At 47.0% G+C, this 22,923-nt stretch overlaps 1 protein-coding gene across 2 annotated transcripts; it reads left to right on the top strand.

Moving 5' to 3' along the window:
* Nucleotides 1-81: 81 nt before the first annotated feature.
* On the top strand, nt 82-21,563 carry TMEM139 (transmembrane protein 139). 2 transcript variants are annotated; one of them, XM_044982172.1, is made up of 5 exons: nt 82-125; nt 13,558-13,686; nt 15,433-15,546; nt 17,889-18,197; nt 19,914-21,563. In XM_044982172.1, the coding sequence occupies exons 4-5, from the start codon at nt 17,950-17,952 to the stop codon at nt 20,323-20,325; spliced, it is 660 nt and encodes a 219-aa protein (XP_044838107.1). In that variant the 5' UTR covers nt 82-125; nt 13,558-13,686; nt 15,433-15,546; nt 17,889-17,949; the 3' UTR covers nt 20,326-21,563. The 2 variants fall into 2 exon arrangements, with proteins under 2 accessions (XP_044838107.1, XP_044838099.1); XM_044982164.1 differs by lacking the exons at nt 82-125; nt 13,558-13,686 and having other exon boundaries at nt 14,929-15,546.
* Nucleotides 21,564-22,923: the final 1,360 nt, after the last annotated feature.

Below are 22,923 nucleotides of genomic sequence, written 5' to 3'. Positions count from 1 at the left end.
GTTCAATCATTAACTAATTAATTAATCAGCCCACCCAGGTAGTAAATCAGCCTGTCAGCTACTGATAACAATCCAGTAAGGCAGCACACTAGGCAAGAGAGTCACTGATTTAGAGTCCTAGTGGGGTGAGTGTTTATATTTCAGTTGTTTAAGGCATTAATAAATTTTGCAAACCTGTTTGAGTTTGCTCAAGAGCAAAGGACAATCACTGTAACATTTCTGATGCAGGATCAGAGCTCAGTGGGGCTGTTTATCTTACCCTTAATATTGCCAAATATGGAGTTTCAATTTCTAGCTGATATAATGTGGCCCATATTCATTCCCCATAGCACCTCTGGGCAGGGATAGTGTGTGATCCCACAAACTAAAGAGATCTAGGCTAAATTCTAGCTCTGATAATGACATTCTGCATTCCTAACCCCCCCATCCTTTTTTATTCCCTGCCTTAAGATGTTATTTACTGTTACTGTAAATTGTTAGATAGCTGTGGCATTCCACCCCAGAGGTGGCAGCATTTTAGGGGTGGGCGATTATGCTGGTACACAGTGTTTGTAAAACAGTTGGGGATTCTTGTAACTGTAAGGGGATATCTGTGTTATTTCTGACAGAGAAGAGACAGGACTCTTATGAATGCAAAAGCTATTCTCTTTTGGGGCTGTGGGACACAGACAGACCTTATAGTTCTCTCTGGCTCACAGAGTGACAAGGCAGCCTGTGCTGCCTAGTGTCACCACAGTTGGGCTTGGTCTGCACCTAAAACTTAAAGAGACAAGGTGGGTAAAATAATATCTTTTATTGGACCAACTTCTGTTGGTGAGAGAGGCAAGCTTTTGAGTTTACACAGAGCTGTTCTACACAGAACTCAAGAGCTCTGCATAAACTTGAACACTTGTCTTCCTCACCAACAGAAGTTGGTCCAATAAAAGATATTACCTCCCCCACCTTGTCTATATACTATCCTAGGACCAACATTGTTGTAACAACACCAGGGAGAGGGGTAGATCAGTGGTTTGAGCATTGGCCTGCTAAACTCAGGGTTGTGAGTTTAATCCTTGAGGGGGATCTGGGGCAAAAATCTGTCTGGGGGATTGGCCCTGCTTTGAGCAGGGGGTTGTACTAGATGACCTCCTGAGGTCCCTTCCAACCGTGATATTCTATGGCCTGGTCTACACTAGGACTTTAATTCGAATTTAGCAGCGTTAATTCGAACTAACCGCTCAACCGTCCACACCAGGAAGCCATTTAATTCGAACTAGAGGGCTCTTTAGTTCGAATTTGGTACTCCACCTCGACAGGTGGAGTAGCGCTAACTTCGACATGGCTAGCTCAAATTAGGCTAGGTGTGGATGCTAATCGAACTTAGTAGCTCCGGGAGCTATCCCACAGTGCTCCACTCTGTTGACGCTCTGGACAGCAGTCGGAGCTTGGATTCTCTGACCAGCCACACAGGAAATGACCCGGGAAAATTTGAATTCATTTTCCTGTCTGGGCACTTTGAATCTGACGTCCTGGCTGGACATCGGGGCGAGCTCCGCAGCACCTGCAACGATGCAGAGCTCTCCAGCAGAGGAGTTCATGTTATCTGTGAATAGAAAGAGGGACCCAGCATAGACTGACTGGGAACTTTTCGATCTGATCGGTGTGTGGGGCGAGGAGTCTGTGCTTTCGGAGCTGCGCTCCAAAACAGGGAATGCGAAGACCTACGAGAACGTCTCCAAAGCCATGAGAGACAGAGGATACAGGCGGGATGCAACGCAGCGCCGCGTGAAAATCAAGGACCCCAGACAAGGCTACCAAAAAATCAAAGCGGCAAACGGACGCTACGGAGCCTGCCACCACTGCCCCACCAGCGACCGTGGACTCTGACGATGGGACAGTGTCGACGGCCAGTTCCTCGGTGATGTTCGCGGACGGGGAAGATGAGGAAGGGTTTGTGGAGGACGAGGCAGGCGAGAGCGCTTACAATGCTGGTTTCCCCGACAGCCAGGATCTATTCAGCACCGTCACGGAGATCCCCCAACAACCCTCCCCGGCCATTAACCCGGACCCTGAATCAGGGGAAGGAGCAGTCGGTAAGTGCTGTAACCATGTTAACTTTTATTCTTAATATAACAGGAATCTTAACTGTGTGAAAAGGAGGGCTCTCTAGATATGGGGATAGAACAGAAATCATCCTTGGAGATCTCCACGAAGCTCTCCTTGCGTTAATCGAAAAGCATCAGCAGGAGGTTCCTGGGGAGAGCTGCCTTATTGGGTGCTCCGTGGTAGCACAGTTTTCCGCGCGAGGCTTTCATGAGGAACTCAGGGAGCACTGCCTCCCCGAGCACGGCTGCATCGGGCCCTGGTTCGTGCTAGCTTTCACGCAGCATGCGCTCTCTATCTCCTTCAGTGACCCTCCTCAGGGTGATCTCGCTCGGAGACTCCTGCATCTAATTAGGGTAATTACTGTAATTTTACGCCTGGTCCAAAGTATTTTTAAGAAATCTACGGACAGACGGCATAGCACAGACTCAGCACGCAGCTGCGTGACGAGCGTAACGGAAAGCCAAAGAATATAATGGACGCTCATGGAGGGAGGGGGGAATGAGGATGCAAGGTATCCCACAGTTCCTGCTGTCTCCGAAAAGTATTTGCATTCTTGGATGAGCTCCAAATGCTTCTAGGGTCAAACACAGTGTCTGCGGTGGGTCAGGGCATAGTTCGGCAATTTGCGCACACACCCCACCCACCACCAGAAGTGAAAACAATCCTCTGTTGACTCTTTTACATGTCACCCTATCTTTACTGAATGCTGCAGATAGACGCGATGGTGCAGCACTCAACACCAACATCCTTGCTCCCCCCACGCTATGGATGGCTGATGGTACAATAAGATGGAAATCCATCCTCATCATCAGCCTATTGGCACATGGGGCAGTGCAAAAGGGCTGGTAACCATGCCGACTAGTATCAGTAAGGTCAATCAAGGGCACCTGTCCCTAATTTTTGATGGCTGATGGTACAATATGGCTGGTAACCGTCCTCATCATTGCAACAGGGGGCTGAACTCCATCAGCCCCCACCCTTCATTGTAAATAAAAGATTAAATTGCCCCTGGACTAGCAGAGGGATGATGGGCTCCTTCATCCACACTCCTTAATGTCCTGCCTGGACTATCATTGCAGCTGGAGGCTTCCTTCCAGTCATTTCTCACAAACAAGTCACTGTGTCTTATTCCTGCATTCTTTATTACTTCATCACACAAGTGGGGGGACAATGGTATGGTACCCAGGAAGGCTGGGGTAAGAACAGAATGAATAGGTGGTGTTGTTGCAGGAGCACCCCCTGTGAATAGCATACAGCTCATAATTTATGCAGGATCAGACACAGAGCAGCTGTGCTCTCTGGTTCTATGATACAGTGGTTCTCTAGTACACTTGCCCATAATCTAGGCAGGACTGATTCTATTTTTAGATACCAAAAAGGAGGGATTGACTCAGGGAATCATTCCCAATTTTGGCTTTTGTGCCCCTGGCTAAGAGCAGCCAGGGGCACTTATGACAGCAGCAAATGGTACAAAAGGACTGGTAGCCATGATCATCTTAGTTCCAATTTATGGAAGGGTTTGGATGGTGCAATATGGCTGGTAACCCTCTCTGCTGTCATGCAAAAGCAAAAGCATGCTGCTGTGTAGCGCTGCTGGCCCGCCTCTGTCAGCAGCATCTAGTACACATACGGTGACATACACAAAAGGCAAAACAGTGTCCATGGTTGCCACGCTATGGCGTATGCCAGGGCAATTCTGGGAAAACGGGCTTGAAATGATTGTCTGCCGTTGCTTTCCCGGAGGAAGGAATGACTGGCGACATTTACCCAGAATCCACCGCAAAAATGATTTCTGCCCCAGCAGGCACAGGGGTCTCAACCCAGAATTCATAGAGACAGCCTAGACTCAGTTAATTGTTCGCAAAAATGTATCTTTGCAAGGAATTCACTCCCTGTTTCCCATCTCACAGCTTCCACTGTCTCCAGACCTGCCACAGCATCCCCCTCGCAGAGGCTGGCGAAGATTAGGCGGCGAAAGAAAAAGACAAGGGACAAGATGTTCGAGGAACGTATGGGCTGCTACCTAGCAGAGGCGGACCAGCAGAGCCAGTGGAGGGAGACCGTCTCTCTGTGCCAGCGCTCACACAGCGAACGGGAGGAGGTGGCGTGAGGAAGACAAGCAGGCAACTGAAACAATGCTTGGACTAGTGAGGGAGCAAACGGACACGCTCAGGCGCCTTGTGGATGTTCTGCAGGACCGCAGGAGGACAGAGACACCCTGCAGTGTATCTGCAACCGCACTCCCCCGCCACAAAGTCCCATACCCCCCTCACCGAAAATAATCAGGAGGAGGGGCGGCCGGGGACGTGAATACTGTCACTGCACCACAGCACAGTGCTCAAGTACCCAAAAGCTCTCATACCCTACATTTGCCGAAGTCCTTCACTTCCAGACTCACAGTAGTCCCAATCCCAGTCCCATCCCCTAACTGTCTACTTAATTAATAAACATGCTTTGCTGTTAATTACTGTTTCCGTTATGTTTTTTCAAAGAAGACTGTGTTTGAATGGGGAGCGTGGGGAAGGGGGTGGTTAATTGCATAGGACAGTCACCTTTCCCAGGGTACAGACACGGGGGCAGGATCAGCAGCGGGTCACACACACGGTGCAGTCAGTAGGCACCCTGGTCGGTTTTTGGAGGTGGTTTCCAGGATCTGTGTGGGCGGGGGAGATGTGACTTTGCAGCGGGGGAGGGCGGTTACAGATCTTATACAGCGGTCCTTTTCCTGGACCGCTGAGTCACGCAGCTGAGGAATCTGTATCCGTCCTCCTCCACCACAAGGTCACATATCCGCCCGCACACAGAATTCCATAAAGAGGGATGGCAGGCTCCATTGAAAGAAGCCTTCCGGCACTGCGGACCGCTCTAGGAGCAGGAGCCTGTCATTCCTTGAGTTTAGAGGCGGTCTTTACATCACTGCACACCCTACCCAGCACAGCCTGCGTCCCAGTTTCAACCCTTTCACGAAAAGTCATGAATAAAGAAACCTTTGTTAAGTAATAATGGGACATGTATTTTATTTTTACACGTGTGCTGGAAGTGGGGGTAACGGGGTGAACGGGGTATGTAACCGAAGAGGAGAGTCAACAGTAAGTGGGTAAAGAAACAGGGGCAGGTTCAGCTTCTCTGTAAAGAAACTGAACAGTCACAGGTCACGCTGCTCGCTGCTCGCTGGTATTTGAAGAGTTCCTTGTCGCTGTCCCAGGCGCCTGTATAGGGCTTCATGAGCAAGTGCATTAGCGGGCAGGCTGGGTCCCCGAGGATGACTATAGGCATCTGCACATCCACAACAGTTATTTCGTGGTCCGGGAAGAAACTACCTTCCTGCAGGCGTCTGAGCAGCCCACAGTTCCTGAAAACACACGCATCATGAACCTTGCCCGGCCACCCGACGTTGATGTTTGTAAAACGTCCCCTATGGTTCCCCAGTGCTTGCAGCACCATTGAAAAGTAGCCCAATTTCTCATCAGCTGACTGTGGAAGAGGTGGACGATAAAGTGCGAGGAGGAGAAAACGGCGATGATCGCAGCGGGCTCCATGCTTGCAGTGCTGTGGCGTCCGCGCTGTCACTGACCAGAAAAGTGCACGAACAGATTGCCCGCAGGCGCTTTCACGGAGGGAGGGAGGGAGGTTGTGATTGACGGTTCAATGACGACAGTTACCCAAAACCACCCTCGACACATTTCTCCCCCCAGCAGGCATTGGGGGCTCTACCCAGCATTCCAATGGGCAGCGGGGAGTGCGGGAACTGTGGGATAGCTTCCCACAGTGCACCGCTTCCAAAGTCGACGCTGGCCCCGTGAATGTGGACTCAGAAATTCGAATTAGTGTATTTAGTATGGATACACAAATTCGACTTCATAAGGTCGAATCCACAAATTCGAACTAAGTTGATTCGAAATAGTCTTGTAGTGTAGACAAGGCCTATGATTCTACATACCTAATTTAGATTGACCTAGCTACATCACTCAGGGCTGTAAAATACTTCATGCCCTGTATGACATAACTATGCTGACCTAACCCCCACTGTAGACACAACTTGGTTGACAGAAGAATTCTCCACTGTTTCACCTATGGCCTCTTGAAGGGGGTGGATTTACCACTGCAGCAGAAAAATCCCTTTCATTACTATAGTAAGTGTCTAGGCTACAGCTGTGCCACTTTGTGTCTCCCTTATCTGCTTTCTCCCTCCTCAATTAACCTTCCTTCTTCCTTCCCTACAATATTTCCTCTTGTTCCTCCCACAGCACTCCATTCTTCCTTCCTTTTGTATCATCTTCTAGCAAGGGGTCCCCTCCAGCTCTCCTGACATTGGTTCCCTGCTGTCCTCCTCCATCCTCTTCTCCTACCCTGGCATCAGGTTTCCGCTCCATTCTCAGCATCACACCAGTAGCTCCAGGCCAGCATCAGAAGCCAAGGCAACTGCAGCATTCTACCCAGGAGTAGAAACACAGGCCCCAAAAGTTGGGTGCCTTTGTTTCACTAGATGAGAAAGACCACTAGGTGTTGATAGTCGGTGTCCCTAGACAGGGGTGAGGGAAGACATTGACACGTTGGATGTGGCCTGTGCACTTCATACAGCACCCAGCCAGTCTGCATACACCATATGGCACACTTGGAAGCACACCATTGTTCTGTTCAGAAAGCCTGGCTCATAATCTATTGTAATCCATGTTCTTTTAAACGGGGACCTCAACACTATTGTGATTAGAGCCTGAAGTGCCACAGACAGCTAAAACATAATAAAAAGTAAAACAGAGAGTTTGTCTGGGTCCAGAGATGTTAGATCTGAATCCTGGATATCTGCTCAAGAGATTATTTTCCCACCAGTTCCTTTTCATTTTGGGATTCTGGCACAAATGTATTAGGGAAAAATCCTATAGAATTTAACAGAAAATGGGACCCTTTTTATGGGTTTTCTAAAGAGTCCTATAGAACTTAAATATTATTGTTCTTGCTCTAGAATTGTCATGGAGTGGTCATAAGAGCCTATGAAAGGATCTTATTCTCTTTTAAATTGTGTTGGATTTTAGAGTAGTGTCTGTAGAAGCTCACTGGTTTTATCCATATCCAATTCTACTTGACTTTTCCCTGAGGGGAAGCCCCTCTCCAGTGTGCTCATGTTTGGCTCTATATTAAAATCCATATCTGTACATATCCCCTTCACCCCATGGTGCCACTGGGCTCTGACGGGTCATTACTAGGACAAACAGTGTTGCCAGCACTCATAATTTTATCACAAGTCTTGTGATATTTTGTTTGTTTCTCTCTGAGAGCCCTGTTCCTAGAACCCAGAGGTTACAGGAGAATCTCAGCTTTTATTAAAAGAAAAAAGTTTCTAGATTTCTTTGGTGTAGAGAAAAGCTTGAAAAAGTGACCTGAATGTATCCTAGAGGCTAGGAAACCAGAATGCAAAGAAAAAGAACTCAATAGTCATTATTTTTGTAAAATCTCACAATTTGGGGGCTGTTTTCATGATTTTGGGGCCTAACTTGTGAATTTTGAATGCTTGGGGTGGATAAATATTGAGGATTACTGGAAACCTTTTGTCTTGGTTAATTAGTTCCTTTTCAAGACCTGAAATTCTGGAGCAACTCCTCACCTCAAATGCAACTCTGCATGTGCAGGCTTGAGGAATTCTGTTAGGAATGCAATGCTTCCATTTGTCTGAGCAATCTCTCTCTTTCTGCGTATCCCCAAAACTGGTGAGGCTCCAGCAGCAGAAGTGCAGGTGTCCTCTGCAACACTAGAGCCCCTCCCAATGTGCTTTAACTGTTATATAGTAGGAACATAGAGGATAGCTCTGTTTCCATGGCCTGACTTTGACCCTGCCAAAAAGGGGCCAGGAACCACCCAGAGAGGTGAGCATGGGTGCAAGGTTTGTATAATTTTTGGTGGTGCCCAGAACGGGTCCAAGCAGAGCCATCCCTTCCATAGGATGTACTTTGGGGGGCCTTGCACTTCAGGGGGATACAGGGATACAGGGTGGCCTGGGGGCCTAGCAGGGGGCTTGGCATTGGCAGCAGCGAATAACCTGGCCCCAGCCCACCCTGCTCCACTCTGCCAGCTCCCGGCATCGCTTGAGGGAGGGGGGCAGAAGCCAGAAAGAAGTGGGGCAGGGGCTTGGGCGAAGGGGTGGAATGGGGGTGGGGTGGGGGTGGAGCAAGGATGGGAAGAGGTGGGGTGGGATGGAATGGAGTGGGGTGGGCTGGGGCTGGGTTACTCACTGCTGCCAGCACCAGGCCCTCCACTAGCCCCCCAGGCACACTGGACCCCATGTCCTCCTGAAGCACGGGGCCTCTCAAAGCATGGGGCCCGGGATGGTTGCCCCGGTCCATCCTATGGACGGGATGGCTCTGAAAATATAAGCCCAAACATTGGTGGACCTGGGCCCACTTTCCTGAATATGGGGGAACACGAGCATCACGGGCCCATATAACTCGCTGCCTAAGGAGGTGAGTTTATGGTGTGTATACATAGCCCACAGGTACTGGAGTGAGTCAGAGGACAGGGAGGAGATTGCCAGCTACTAGGAGAAAAGTGAATAGTCAGCCTCTGACAGGCTACAGCTCAAGCACAACTGACAATCCACCATGCTTCTCTAAAGTGCTGAGGAGGAGTAACATAATGTAGTTGGGACTCTGCCCCCACCCCATTCACTCAGGATAGCCTAGAGGGGGGCGTACCACATGATACTACCATGTCTGCTACCTCATCTGCTGCCCCATGACTTATGGATCATAAACTGATAAGGAAAAGCAAAGTCACCTTCCCTCAGGCAGACTTGGCAGGACCTGTGAGAGTAGAAAAGGGGTGTGTTCCCAGAGCAGAGAATGCCCAGGATTTCAGCAGAACAGAGACAGGGCCGCCTGGGGGGGCGGGGGCAAGTGGGGCAATTTGCCCCAGGCCCTGGGCCCCACAGGGGCCCTCATGAAAATATAGTATTCTATAGTATTGCAACTTTTTTTTATGGAAGGAGCCCCCCAAATTGCTTTGCCCCAGGCCCCTTGAATCCTCTGGGCGGCCTTGAACAGAAAGAAGGGATCTAGGCCCTCTGGCCATGCATGGGTCCCATAGGTGGTTGCTCCGGCTTTCTGTAATTTCTTTCTACATACCATCAGTGACATTAACCCTTCTAATTATATAGGGATTAATGGCATCATGGAATCTATGACATATGCCAGCAGCATCTCCCTAGGGAGCAGAGCAAGTTCTTCCAGACTGTTTTGATAAGAGAGCTTGCTGCAAAGAGCAGGTTAATTAATAGCAATCTGGACAAGAGGCGGGGGAAAATTAGAGGGTGAGAGGAAACAGAGAAGAGGTGAATTACTACCCAGTGACTGAAAGAATGACATAAAGACAGACAGAGATACTGAGAGCAAGAGAGAGAGAAGTGATAGTCTTGTCTACACTAAAGAAATGTGCGATCACCTGAGCTTGCCTCTACCACACTTGGTGACCATACACTGAAAGGGTTCCAACAGTTGACATGTGTATCAATCAGAATTGATTCCAACAAGGCAAGCTATCATGTTAGTCTGTGTGGTGCCAGTTTCAGTGTGGACAAAAATTGCAGACAGAATAGCATGTGGGGCAAACACTGCTCCACACTGCACCTCTCATTGCTGAGGCGGTCTGCCTGCTTTTTTTGCTGCACTCCACTGTACACAGACCTGCCTGGCTGGATGCCACTTACCTGTACAAATAGCTCTGCACACACCATAGAAGTCAGCTGGAACCTTTGTCCACAATGTGCAATTTCTTCTGCCAGAATGGCACTTCCACCATGATCAACTTTGTTTTAGTCATGCTCTTGATTGCCATTACCACATGTCTCAGACGAGACCTTTTTGTGAACAGGCTTCCGGCTGGCCCGCTGACATTTGGGCCCTGAGAAGAGGAGGAGATCCAGACCCATCTGAGCCTTGTAACTAGCAATAGCCTGGCCAAGCTCATGCTGTGAGAACAGTAAAGTCCTTAAAGTACAATATAGCAAGGCCAAGAATAATCAGTCCAGCTCTTCATAGGAATTCTGCCCATTTTATGATTAACGTAAACAGTCCATCAGGACTCTCTTCTCACCCAGCCGGAGATGCTTAGACAGCCCCAAAGTGCCTTGAGATGTAGCCATGGGGTAGGCCAGGAGCAGGGGAAAGAAAACACCCCCCACACCTCCAATCAGGAAAACTGGGGACCAAGGAGCCACATCAGAAGATACCTAGTATGTTGCCAGGATTACAGGAGTTCTGGGTGGGAGGGGAAGGGGAGATCGCAAGAGTGTACAGTGCAGCCAAGCCAATTTATCACAAAGAGGAGGAATCTGGGAATGATGGACCCTCTGCAGCAGATATGTAGCTTTTTATTGTAAAGCATATTAATGAGGACTGAGTTTGCTGACTTTGGGGGTGGGGTGGGGTGAGGTGGAGATTTCCAGATTCCACGAACACTGCCATTAGTGTCCATGCAGGGGTGGCTCTAGGCACCAGTGCAGCAAGCGCGTGCCTGGGGCAGCAAGCCATGGGGGGCAGCCTGCCGGGCGCTGTTAGGGCGGCAGGCAGGCAGCTTTCAGCGGTGTGCCTGCGGGAGGTCCGCCGGTCCCGTGGCTTTGGCAGCAATTCAGTGGCGGGTACGCCGATGGCACGGCACTGGTGGACCTCCCGCAGGCATGCTGCCAAATCCGCGTGACCGTGGACTGCCCGCAGGCATGCTGCTGAAAGCCGCCTGACTGCCATGCTTGGGGCAGCTAAAAACATAGAGCCGCCCCTGTGTCCATGAAAGGTTAGATACAGCTTCACATGCGAGGTGTCCATGTCTCCCCCTGCACATAACACCCTCTTCCTTCATGGTCACTGTACTAACCACCTGCAAAGCCTTTTCTTTCCCACCCATCCTGTCCCCTTTTAAATCCCCAGGTCTTGGAATTTCCAGGGACTTCCCAATTTGGTCCACTGTTCCCAGTCATGGTGATGTGACCAGCTCAGTCCACAGCAGCTGGCTGAGCCATGCCACATGGAGAGATTCTAAAGGGCAGACAAATGAGGAAAAATGCCAAAAGTAACACCAAATCATCACGTAAAGAGGCAAAAAATAGGAGCATTTTATTGCAAGAAGTTGTGTTGGCTATTATAGTCAAAATATTTACACTGCTTTGTATTTCTGAGTCCATATGCCAGCCATCAGCAGCAACAGAAACATAAATGACTGTGTATTTACAATTGCATTACAACCTGCCTCGTGAATGCATGACAGTCAGTCCTAAGCAGATTCAGTCCAGCTATTTATGTAATTCCATGAATACTCTATATAGCAGATATTGATTAAACTGATGTGCAAGTAACACAGGCCATGACTAGTGAGATAAAAACAACAATCTAGCAGAGAGATCTCTTAATTCTAGCCTTTATTTGACCCTGATCTTCAATGCCAATATCCAGAAATCTTTCATAAAACAAGTCAACCAATCTCACTATTACATTTTTAGGCAAGGCAAATTGCTCTCCACTTATCCCAAAATCTAATATAGCCTCTCCTCCAATAACTAATGCCTATGTACCCAGCTTTTAACTCCCTGACGGCTCCCTTCTTTCATTTGCTGAGATTCCTAACAGGTATTTTCTAAGGTCCTGTTTGCTTGTAGTAAGCAACCCCTTGTCATCCCATTTGCAATGACCACCACATGCATCCCACTCTCTTGCTTTTTCATTGCCTGCCTACTCTGCTATTGAATAAGCTCCCTCACCACATCTTACTTTTTTAATTGGTGTATAAGGATTCTAATTGTATGTCCTCCCCATTTTCAGCTCTTGAAGGAGCTAGCCTTCAAAGAATGAACAAAAGCATTAATTTTATCTCATGTTTTGGTATATCAAGGACTGTATGGGCAATTGCTCTGGTTATAATGCTGCTGTTTCCTGTTTCCCAGTACAGTGTCTGTCCCAGATGGTGGGCCTTCTGGTAGGACCAGGCAGGCTGGTTCCTTGATCATGGCAGCCTAATCATTTTGAGGGCCTTCTCATGGAACTGCACATGGACATGAATAGGAACTCAGAGCAAACATACCCCCTTGAGGACCATAAGTGATGGCCACCATCTTGGCCAGCACCCTGAGGACTGAACTGGGGATCTCCAGAGGTAACAATAGTGAGTCTGTATAGCTTGCGTTAAAGAGCCAGGCTCTCAAACCAAGCGCCGTAACAGATTCACCTCCCCTGTTGTTTGGGCTCAGAGCAGGACACAGACCACACACTGACCAGTAAGTTACACGTAGGATGAGGTTCATCTTGGAAAAGCATGAAACACTGTTAGAAAGACAGGAACAATATCAGTAGGAGGACGAAGAATGAATGCAGGAATACCTAATGACCAAGAGGGAGAAACCTAGGAAGCACACAGAATTCCAGTGGAGCAGCATAATGACTATTTAAAAAATAGTTAACAAGAGCATTAACACAGCAACTGGCCCTTGCATCAACTCTTTGTACCCAATACCATGCTCTTAATAATCTAGGTAATTCATCATATTAGCCTGCCCTTTATTTTCCTGCTCCCTCCCAAACTTTCCTCAGGCGTTCACCTTCATCACCAGAAAAAAGGGAAGAAGAAATATTTATTCTACTTTTAATTCTTTTTGGAACAAATGGCTAGCCAAAATTCAGGGTTGAGTGGGTTATTAGAAGAAGAAATTAAAGTTGTATTCAGGTATTTCTTTGGTGCAATCCATTTTCTTTACAAAGAATGTAAAGGTGCTGTTTCCCTGAACACAGCAGGAATCAATGTATTTTCTCATTGCACCAAGCCCCATGTTAGCCAGCACTTAGCCCAAATGCGCGCTCTCTCTATACTTTTGCTCAGGACCACATTTCAAGTGTTTCATAGAATCATAGAATCATAGATTATTAGGGTTGGAAGGAACCTCAAGAGATCATCTAGTCCAACCCCCTGCTCAAAGCAGGACCAATCCCTAAATCCCCAGTTTGTCCTGGCTGTATCTTTGGCTTTCTGATGCTTCTCTGGTGTTTCTCTTTTTCTGCTTCTCTCTCATTAACATAGCCACATCGCTCCAAGCCAATCAATTCCCTGCTCCTGAGTTTATTAGATCACAGAGGAACCCCACTGGGCTGTATAGTTCAGCTTCTGCTCCAGCCTTGCATGTGGCTTTGTGTTGGGTGGAGGTCCCTATTATTTCAGCTATCTGGTTCCATAAAGAAACTTAATTGTTTCTTACATTTGTCAGGAATGAGGAGTTATTCTTTCATCCACCAGTTTCAAAGAGGTTTAACCCAATCTATAACAATAACATTGCCGTTGTCCAAAGGGTTTTTATGGTGTGTACAGCCAGCCTGCTGGTGTGTTAAAGTATATAACAAAGCATGTTTTTAACATAAAAGTGTCCGTGTACTTTTCACATCAAAATGCACAATACAGAAAGCAGATATGATAATGACAACCTTAATTGCTGAAAAGTCACTACAGGTCCAGAGCCATTTCCAGCTCATATTCAGTCTCCGAAAAACACAATCCTGGATCTGCTTGGTGTATAGATGAATCTTCTTCTCCCCAGGTTTGGGTAGTCAAGACAAGACTGCACAAGCCATGGCACTAGTGAGTATGCAGGGCCACTAATGTCACGGTTGTTCAGTGGGAATAGAGTTCAACATCATCCACTATTGAAAAATCCAGAATTTTTGGAAATCCTGATATCATCCATTTTTCCTGGTTGCCCTATGTACATATCCATGAACCTCCTGGCACTGGCACTGGCACCAAAGGAGTTATAGGACTTTGGGGAGCTTCACAGGGAATTCTGGGACTCTGACCTCTTCTCCCATAATTTCCAAATTCCTGAGAATTCCAGAAGACCTTTCAAAATCTCCTAGAATCCACTACTTCTGGGAGCTGTGCCAGGAATTGTGGGATAAGCACTCAGAAAGCAATATTACTGCAATGCTGTAGAAGAGCACTTGTGTACATGGGGGACAAAATTCCAAAGCTCCACCAGTGTGGGTGCAATGCCCTGTTGGTGCTTAGCAATGGTTCACGTCTCTAGTGAAGGCACAGCAGGGGAGACAGAGAGTCATCTCCAAGTCTTGTCTACAGTGCACATATTCCACTGTGCTGACATGGTTTCTGAAACAATGCTCAAATTCGTTTATCCTTGTCTATACTGCAGCTAAACTGTATTCAGCACTGCACCTGTCCTTGACAATCACTGTCAATAATGCATCATTTCTGTGTTGTAAACAAGCCCTAGATGTCATGCTTCACCAAGATTTTACTGTAGATGGAAACCTTGCAAAAAGTGTGCTAGAAACCAAAGCCTGATCGTCCCTTCTTTACAGTGATATACATCCATTTACTTCAATGGAGTTCTCCTACAGGTTTAAGTCAGAGGACAATCAGGCCTCAGTCCACAAAAACTAAAAGAGCTGAAAGTGGTTTCGCCCCATGCTAGCAGCCAAAATGTTTTTTCAGCTCCAGTTGAAGGAAGTCCAAGGGGCAAACTATTGTTAACAATCATTGTTAGCCATAGGACTGCTTCCTAGTTCAGACAGATCCTTGCAACGGCCAGTTTTTGGAGGCCATTCATGTGGAAAATCTATGTTTGAGAGTTTACAATGATTTTTACTAAGGGTTCAAATGATCACTAGATTTGGGGAAGATTTCAATGCAGGCCTCCCACTTATCTGTACTCCTGATCTCCAGATGGGTCCATGATAGCAGGGACTCCACTTCAGCCCTCTGGGAGTTAATAACCTGATTGTCTGCTTCTCCTCTTTTGTTCTTACAGTCCAAAAGGGCATAAACTAGTATGTGACGCCCAGCAACCAATGCGGGTACATAACTTACATTTTCATAGAGCTCATAAAAGTTTTACATATGGGCCATGGTGCTTCTGGGCTGGGCCTGGACAGGGATCAGGGGCCTTTCTGAAGGGCAGGGAGAGAGAATAAAATCCTCACTGAGAAAGGAGAGAACGTTTATTAGTAGAGGGAGGTGGGCCAGAAACACAGACACAAGCACACCCACACGACACACCCCGCCCTTTCCCCCAGCTAGCTTCCTGCTCTGCTAGGACAGAACAGCAAGAGAAAGAACGGGGAGGAGAAAAGAGGAGCGAGAAGGAGCACAGAAGAGAGGAGAGAAAAAGGAGAAAATAGACGACCACAGAGAAGTGAAACTTTGGATTCAGTGCTTCGAAAAAGGAGTCAAGGCTACTGTAACAAGGTCTCCCTGTGGTCTGCTACCTTCCCACATTCACTGCTCACTAGCATATAAAGAGCTCCCTTGGGAGTGTGAAAGGAGTCAAGGGAAGAGAAGGAAGTGCTTTTGGTAGTGTCTCTTCCTCAGGTCAGGGAGAGAAAGGCAAGGAATAGATTCAAAAGAGGCTTACAGATCGTTCCTTGGGATGAAGAGAGAAGGCAAGAGGACATGGCTGGTACTGGCTCCAGAAGGCTATCTCTGGTGAGTGGATGCTGAAAGTGATGGCACAAAGGCTCCTGCAAGGGACTGTCTTGATGGAGGCAGCTGGAGAATGTGTGTCTGTGTGACTGCTGTGTGTATCAATGTGTATGAATGTGCATATGTGCTTGCAGGAGTGCAGATGTGCATAGGTATAACTGTACACATACCACAGCTGTGTATTTGTCTATGAGAGGAGGGGAGGGAGGTGTGTAAAAGAGAGTGTAAGAGTGTACACATAAGTAGGTTCACAGGGAACAGTGCACACACTAGGTGCGTCAGAGAAAGGCAAATGTTATGAGGATATTCCCTGATGTCTCGAAACATAAGATTTGATTAGCCCGTCTGGTTTGTATAATTACAACTATCAATGCTCATAATTTCATCCATCTCTTTTTTTAAATCTAGCCATGGCATTTGACACAGTGTGTGTATGAACATTTGTTTATGAGTGTGCCTATCTAAGTGAGAATACTTGAGTGTGCTTGGAGTAGATGTGTTTGTCTGCCTATATTACTATGTGTCTGTGATATGTCTGGGTACATGCATGAACGTGTCCATGCGTGTGCCTGTTTGTGAATGTGTACATGCCTGTGTGGGTGTACTCACCTGCATGTGAATACATGCATATGCAAGTGTATGCCTATGAGAGTATGTATGCAACTCAGTTTTTATATCTGTGGTTTGTATGCGTGTGTGTTCGAAGGTGTGTGAATCTGTATAATCTATGTGAATGCAAGAGTAAGCATTAAATAAAGAGAAATCTGATTTTGATTACAAAAACAAAAAAGACATCCTGTGATAGGTTCAGGCAAATGGCCAGCGTTGGGGTCTGTATGCCTATCACTTCTTTCTCTCTCTGTGTCACTATTTCTGTCTTTTTCCTATTCTCTGTTCCTCTCTCCTTTCTCCCCAGCCCCGGTCTGGGAGATTTCCTAAGTATGCAGCATTCAGTGTCAGGCTCTGCACTAGCAACATGGGAGGCAAGGGCCCTCTCTCTGTGGAATGTTCCTGGAACTGTCCAGTGTTTGTTAACTCAAGTCTGTGATCTTAGATGGGGAGAGAGTGGTCTTAGACCAGGACATCCTGGCAGGGGAGTGCTGCGGAAGCAACGTTCAATCAGCATTGACTTCACATAAGGAAAGCGTTCCCTAGCCTGGGATGAGCTTGTGGCTGGCCTATGGGAACAATGTTCACTAACAGGATAAAGCAAGGGGAGGGCTCCCTCAGGTGTTTCCCTAGCATTGGCCAATTGTTAAAGGAGACTTGTGCTAGTGTCAGATGATAGAGGGCGCCCTTGCACTGTAATTTTGTTGTGCTGTAAGTATTGACCCTGAGGTTTGCCTGCTGTAGGCTCATGAGTTTTCCCACTAAGCGGGGGAAAGGAGGGGACAAGTCCTTACTTCTGGTCTTTGCCTCCGCACCAAACAGAGGTCCCTGGTATTCGTGACATACAGGCCACAACACAGTGATCATCACTGTCTCCTGCAGCAAAGAAAAGATGACGGGGGAGTCAACGGGGGAGGGAGAACTGGGGTACTTGGAACGTGGAGGTGGGAAGGAGCCAGCCAACAGGAAGGAATTCGGAGGGGCCATTTAAAATAAATCCCAAGATTCGTGCTGAGTTTTGCCTATGTGCTGGAATAAAAGCTGAGTCTGGTCACAGCCATGGGGTATGCGTAGAGCCCTGCAAATCTGTGGATATCCACTTTATATCTGCAGATATCCGCATCTGTGGATGCGGATATCCACAGACCATTTTTTCCGGATCGCTGATCAGATGTGGATACAAATTATGTAGCCACACAGGGCTGTAGGTATATGGCTGCATGTTGCACATTATCTGACAACAGATGCTTATGCTCAGGCAGCTCATATTCCTGTGTTCAAGGATTCAAGTGTGTACATGCCACATTCTATTATCTTTTGTTACTTTGTTGTGTTTGCATGTTCATTTGTTGTATATATGCCCTCATGGGAGAGTATTTGCATGTCTGTATGTTTGTATGTGTACATTTGTCCACACTAATTTCCTCATATTTGTGCATGTGTATGTTGCCCTGTAGGCATGTTTGCACGTGTGTCTCCTACATTTGGTGTGTATTTGCATAAGCATGTCCTCATGGTGATGTGTATCGATGTTGGCTTGTATTGATGTTGGCATGTATTTATATACGTGTCCCTGTGTTGTGCATGTGCATATTCTTGTGGTGGCATGTATTTGCGTGTGTGCTCTCATGTTGGTGTGTCCTTGTGTTGGCATGTATTTGCACAGGCATGCACCCATGTTGACATGTTTTGCGGGTTCATGTTTCATGTTCAAAACCCCTCCATATCTTCCACAGATCTCTATTCCCCCAGCAGCCCAGCCTTCTCCCATTGCCTGCCATCACCATCCACATCACCATGTGGGTAGAGACACATTGGAGAGGCATTCGCCAAGCTTTGTTGTTTGTCTTCACCGCTGCACTTCTCATTGGGGTCATCATGCTGGCTATCTCCTCTAACATCAACCCAGTTGGATTCTTCTTCCTGGGGGTGGGGGGCGTGTGCCTGATTGGCTACCTGCTGAGTGTGTTTGTGGAATGCTTCCTGAAGCATCGGCACCAACAGGATACAAATCAGGCAGCCACAAGGAGACAGAGCCAGGCAGGGTAAGCAACTATATCTATTACTTCCCTTTATTTACCCCCTTCCTTCAGCCACAACCATTTTATTCTTTCCCTTTCATCATCCTTCTGCTACCCTTCTCCCAAGGGGCAAAACTCAAAGTCCATTCCAGGAGGCACAGTAATCTCTTCTCCTCCCATATGGAGGTTCCCAAAGTTACAGAATTTTAGAAATGTAGGGCTGGAAGGGTCCTCTTGGTCCTCAATTTTTTTGATACCAGGTACTGGTTTGCTGCCTTCCTAAACTGTGTCAGGGAGATCTCAGGGACTGGCGCTGGTCCATGGACCAGTTGTTGAGAAACACTGCTCTAGAGGTCATCTTGTCCATCCTCCTGTGTTAATACAGGTCTAAGTATTCTGTACAACACAGAAATCACATTCATGGTATTCCCTTCACTGACTCAGAGCCCATTTCCGAGGCCACATAGATCCAGCCCAGTTTTCTCTGCCCCTGAGTAATCACGTCTTACCCCTACCTTCCCTGCAACTCTTTCCTAATGAGCCAGAACAGAACTATTGTCTTGCAACAAAATGAACCAGACAAGGAAGGAGACAGAAATAGCTGGGGAAATGCTATGGTGAATCTCAGCTGGGTTTGTGCTGCTTGCTTCTCCAAACCTCGTATCCAGGACAATTATTCCCTAGAAAAGTGGCCTCTAATTTTTGGTGCCTCTGTGTTTTGACTGTCTTACTTGAGACACATAGGGACTGAATTTGAGAGGCGTTGAACACCCACTACTTCTACTGGCTTCAATTACAGTTGTAGGTGCTCATCACTTACATAAATTAGACCCAGATTGTCTATAATTAGGCCCTTAAAACAGAGACCATACTGGGCCTTAACTTCTCTGTACCTCAGTTTCCCTGTCTGTAAAATGGAGATAATAATTTATCCATCTTGGTAAAATGCTTTCAGATCCTCAGATGCTGTATAAGAGGAAAAGATTATTTATTATTAGAAAGGCAACATATTAAAAACTGATTTTAAAAAAATTCAGCTATTCATTGTTGCTGGGTATTCTGGAGGCAAATAGCTCATGAGAGTTAAAAAAAGATTAAATATTATTAGGAAGAACTGCATCTACAATGTTGTTACCTAGGATAAAAACGACAAGGGCTGTTAGTTCTCCTGACAAACACCCTTATTAACTCTTCGTGGAATAGAATGTCCCTATTATTTAAACTAAAATACAGTATTTCTTATTTTCCTCCCTCTTTGTCTTCAAAAACCCCACCATTGCCAGTCTGATATAATACAATAGAGCTAAAAGGTGCAGTGTTTTTTCTCCCAAAATAAGCCCTATTAATTGATTTTAAATGTTGGCAGATCTGCTATGTCTGCTAAGCTGAGCACCAGTTGGTGGGTCAGGAGGACACCAGACTAGATAGACAGGTGGTATGAGCCATTGTGGCAAGTGTTGAACTACCAGGCTAAATGAACCATTGTTTGGATCCTGCACAACAGGAGGTAGGATATTGAATTATATGGACCAGTGTTCTGATTTAGAGTGGCAGGACATGGCATACAGGACCATATGGACGAATCATCTGAGCACTGCTGACCTGTTGATCTATTCAATTGTCTGTTGCATGGCCCTCATTCTAGAGGACTCAGATCCCCTCCCTCATGGGTTTATCTCCATGTAGAGTATAAACATCATGATGACCTATTTAGTCGATGTCCTTATCTTCTGTGTGTAGGGTGAATGCTGCCTATGAAGCACCAGCCTATGAGGAGGTGGTGACAATGACACCAGCCCCAGCAGTCTGGACGATCACCTCCACTTCAGGCACAGTGCCCTCAACAGTGGGGGAGCCACCACCATACAGTGTGGTCATTGAGCCGCCCAGTATGGCAGAAACTGGGGCGGAGACCTTCAGCGTTTCAGTGGCATCAGGCATCAGGCGTGCCTCTGAGGCAGACGCAGGCTCCAGGCTGCATCTTAGGTTGGTGCTGCCCCCCAGGATGCAGCGCTTTGTCTCAGATATCCATGACGTCAAAGGTGCTGAAGAGAGGCTGGAGCGGCTGGAGCCACTCACCCCACCACCTGCTTATGAGAGTCCCACTGATGATGATGTCTTTGCAGAAGCTTTCCAACCCTCAAGACAATGATTAAACAGACAGCGCCTGCTTGTTATGGATGAGGTACAAAACCCATCTAGTGCCACCACAAACTGGAGAAAAGAGCTCAGTGCTGCGGTCCATGTCATGGGAGCACCAAGGAGTCCACAATAGAGGATGTGGGGCAAAGATGGAACACTGAGCCCAGGGCTGTAGTCTGTAAGTGTGAAGAGGACAGTGCACAAAAGACCCCTGACCCTACACATAGTACACTCTGTACCTCTCCACACACACTGCTCATTCTCTCCTGCACCCCCTACATACACTACTCACTACCTGCTCCAACACCACCTGCTATTTCCTACACATATACACACACTATCCATTACCTCCCTACATGGACAAACTACTTACTATCCCCTTCATGAACACACACTGACTCCCTCTCTCATACACATACTCACATTATCTGCTACTCCCTGCACAAACACTCTTAATACTTCCTACACACATATATGTATTGTGTACTTCTCCCCGCACACATGAATGTCCACCCACTTACCTACTATCCTCAAACACACACATATTTGCCAATGTCCTGGATCATTCCTTAGATTTCATGCTGTCTTGGCATCTTCCTCAGAAATGAAGTTTTGGGTTTTTCCAGAAACAATACATTAACTGATGGCCTGTGAGTTAGAAACTATCCCTTAAAGTGGATTGTTCAGAACCAGGGTCGTCTTAGATGATAAACAGAAATGAGTGACTACTCACCAGCAGATACCAAAGACATCCACAGCCTTGTAGAGACAACCCTACATTTTATAGGGTCCTACATTACTTAATAAGTGTGAGGCCCCATCCAACTCCCTCTGCATGCCCACAAAGTCCCTGTCTGTCTGCATCCCCTTCTGAAAAGCTATTTATGGGGCCACACAGCTTTTTTTTTTTTTGCCTTCTCTCCATGGAGCCAAAAGATGGAGAAGAAACAACTGTCTTAGAGGAAGCTGGGAGAAGGAATGAAGGGAGTTAACTGTCTGCCATGAACTGCTGGGACCAGAATCAGATGGGTCTGATGTGGAACTGATTGCAAAAAGTATACTGGAGCCACTGAAGGCCAGAGCCCAGTGCAGCTGCATCAGTTGCAGGAGCCCAAGTTGCCCTGCATCCTTGGAGAATAACCAAAATCTAGGTTCCAACTTACTACAGTCTTGCATTTATATATTTTTTTAACTTGTATTTTTTAGTGCTGTTGATTTACGATTTTTAAAAAATACAATTAAGTGTGTTTCAGCCAAAGCTTCACTTCCCAGTGACTTCTTATTAAATGTTATTGGTATTACAGTAATGGCTACATGTCCCAACCAAGATCAGAACCTCATTGTGCTAGGCACTGATAAACAGATAGCAAAGGACACTTGCTGTCCCAAACAGCTTACAAGACAATGGATGGGGAGAAAAAAGTGTGAGAGTCCTGTGGCACCTTACAGACTAACAGACGTATTGGAGTATGAGCTTTCGTGGGTGAATACCCACTTCGTCGGATGCAATATGGCAGTCTCTTTTGGCCTTGAAATATAATTCTATTTCCCACAGAGGCACTATTGCGGGGGGGGAGGGCGAGGGGGAGGAAGAGGGGTTGTACTCTTCATACTTAAAACAGTAGCAAGTCTATCTTATCACTTCTTGAACCAGACTAGGAATTCTGAAGTAAAGCTTTTGATTCTACTGGAATCCTTTGCATGTTCAAAACAATACTGCAATGGTCCCTCCTGGCAGAAGTGGCATAGAGGGACATAAAGAATGAAGCAGTATAATCTAGAACAAGAATCCCAGATGCACACTGCAAAGCACAGTGGACTAAAGGAATGAACCCTGGATCAAACAATGAGGTATCATGGCCAGCAGCAGGGGTAGGGTGACCATATGTCCGTTTTGGCTGGGACAGTCCCTTTTTTAAGCCCAGTTCCGGCCCTCCTGACTTTTTTGGGCAAAAGTGAGCATTTGTCTTGTTTGCTCTTGCTGACTTGCTCAGTTGGCAAGAAAAAAATGGGGCAAATGCCCACTTTTGTCAAAAAAGTGGCGTGTGGAGGAACCACGCTAGCCCTATGCAGGGAGGGAGGCAGGGCTCAGGCAAGCAGCAACCTCAGCCCTGCATGGAGGGGGGGAGAGGGGGCGGAGAGGGAGGGGGAGGAAGCAGGGCTCGGGTGAGTGGCTCAGGCCAGCCCTGCATGGGGGTCAGGGAGAGGATGGCTTGGGCTAGCCCAACGCAATATCCCATTTTCCCTTTGGGAAACATGGTCACCCTAAGCAGGGGTATCAAACATATTTGGAGGAAAGAACCAAATTCCATGTTTAATTCTGCTCTGTTCCAGGCTATAATTCAGGACTATATATCCCCACAATGCAAGGTTTGTACAGAGATCAAGGGGAGAATATGGCCTTTAGATAGTAACTAAATATTCAGTGATTATTTCTAATTTGTTCAGCGTCTTATCATCACATTCACCACTGGGGAAGGAACCTGCGCCCGGTTGGACCACTACTATCTCTGCACCTTTTATCTTTTCCTTCCCATCCTCCTTTCTCTATTTCTCCCCACCTTCCCTGTCTCTGAGTTCCTTTGTCCTTTTCTCTGCATTTCCTTCT

Source organism: Mauremys mutica, chromosome 1, assembly GCF_020497125.1.
Source record: "Mauremys mutica isolate MM-2020 ecotype Southern chromosome 1, ASM2049712v1, whole genome shotgun sequence".
In the NCBI taxonomy this organism is placed as follows: Eukaryota; Metazoa; Chordata; order Testudines; family Geoemydidae; genus Mauremys; species Mauremys mutica.
Note: the sequence above shows the minus strand (reverse complement) of the source record. Positions and strands in the feature narration are given on the sequence as shown.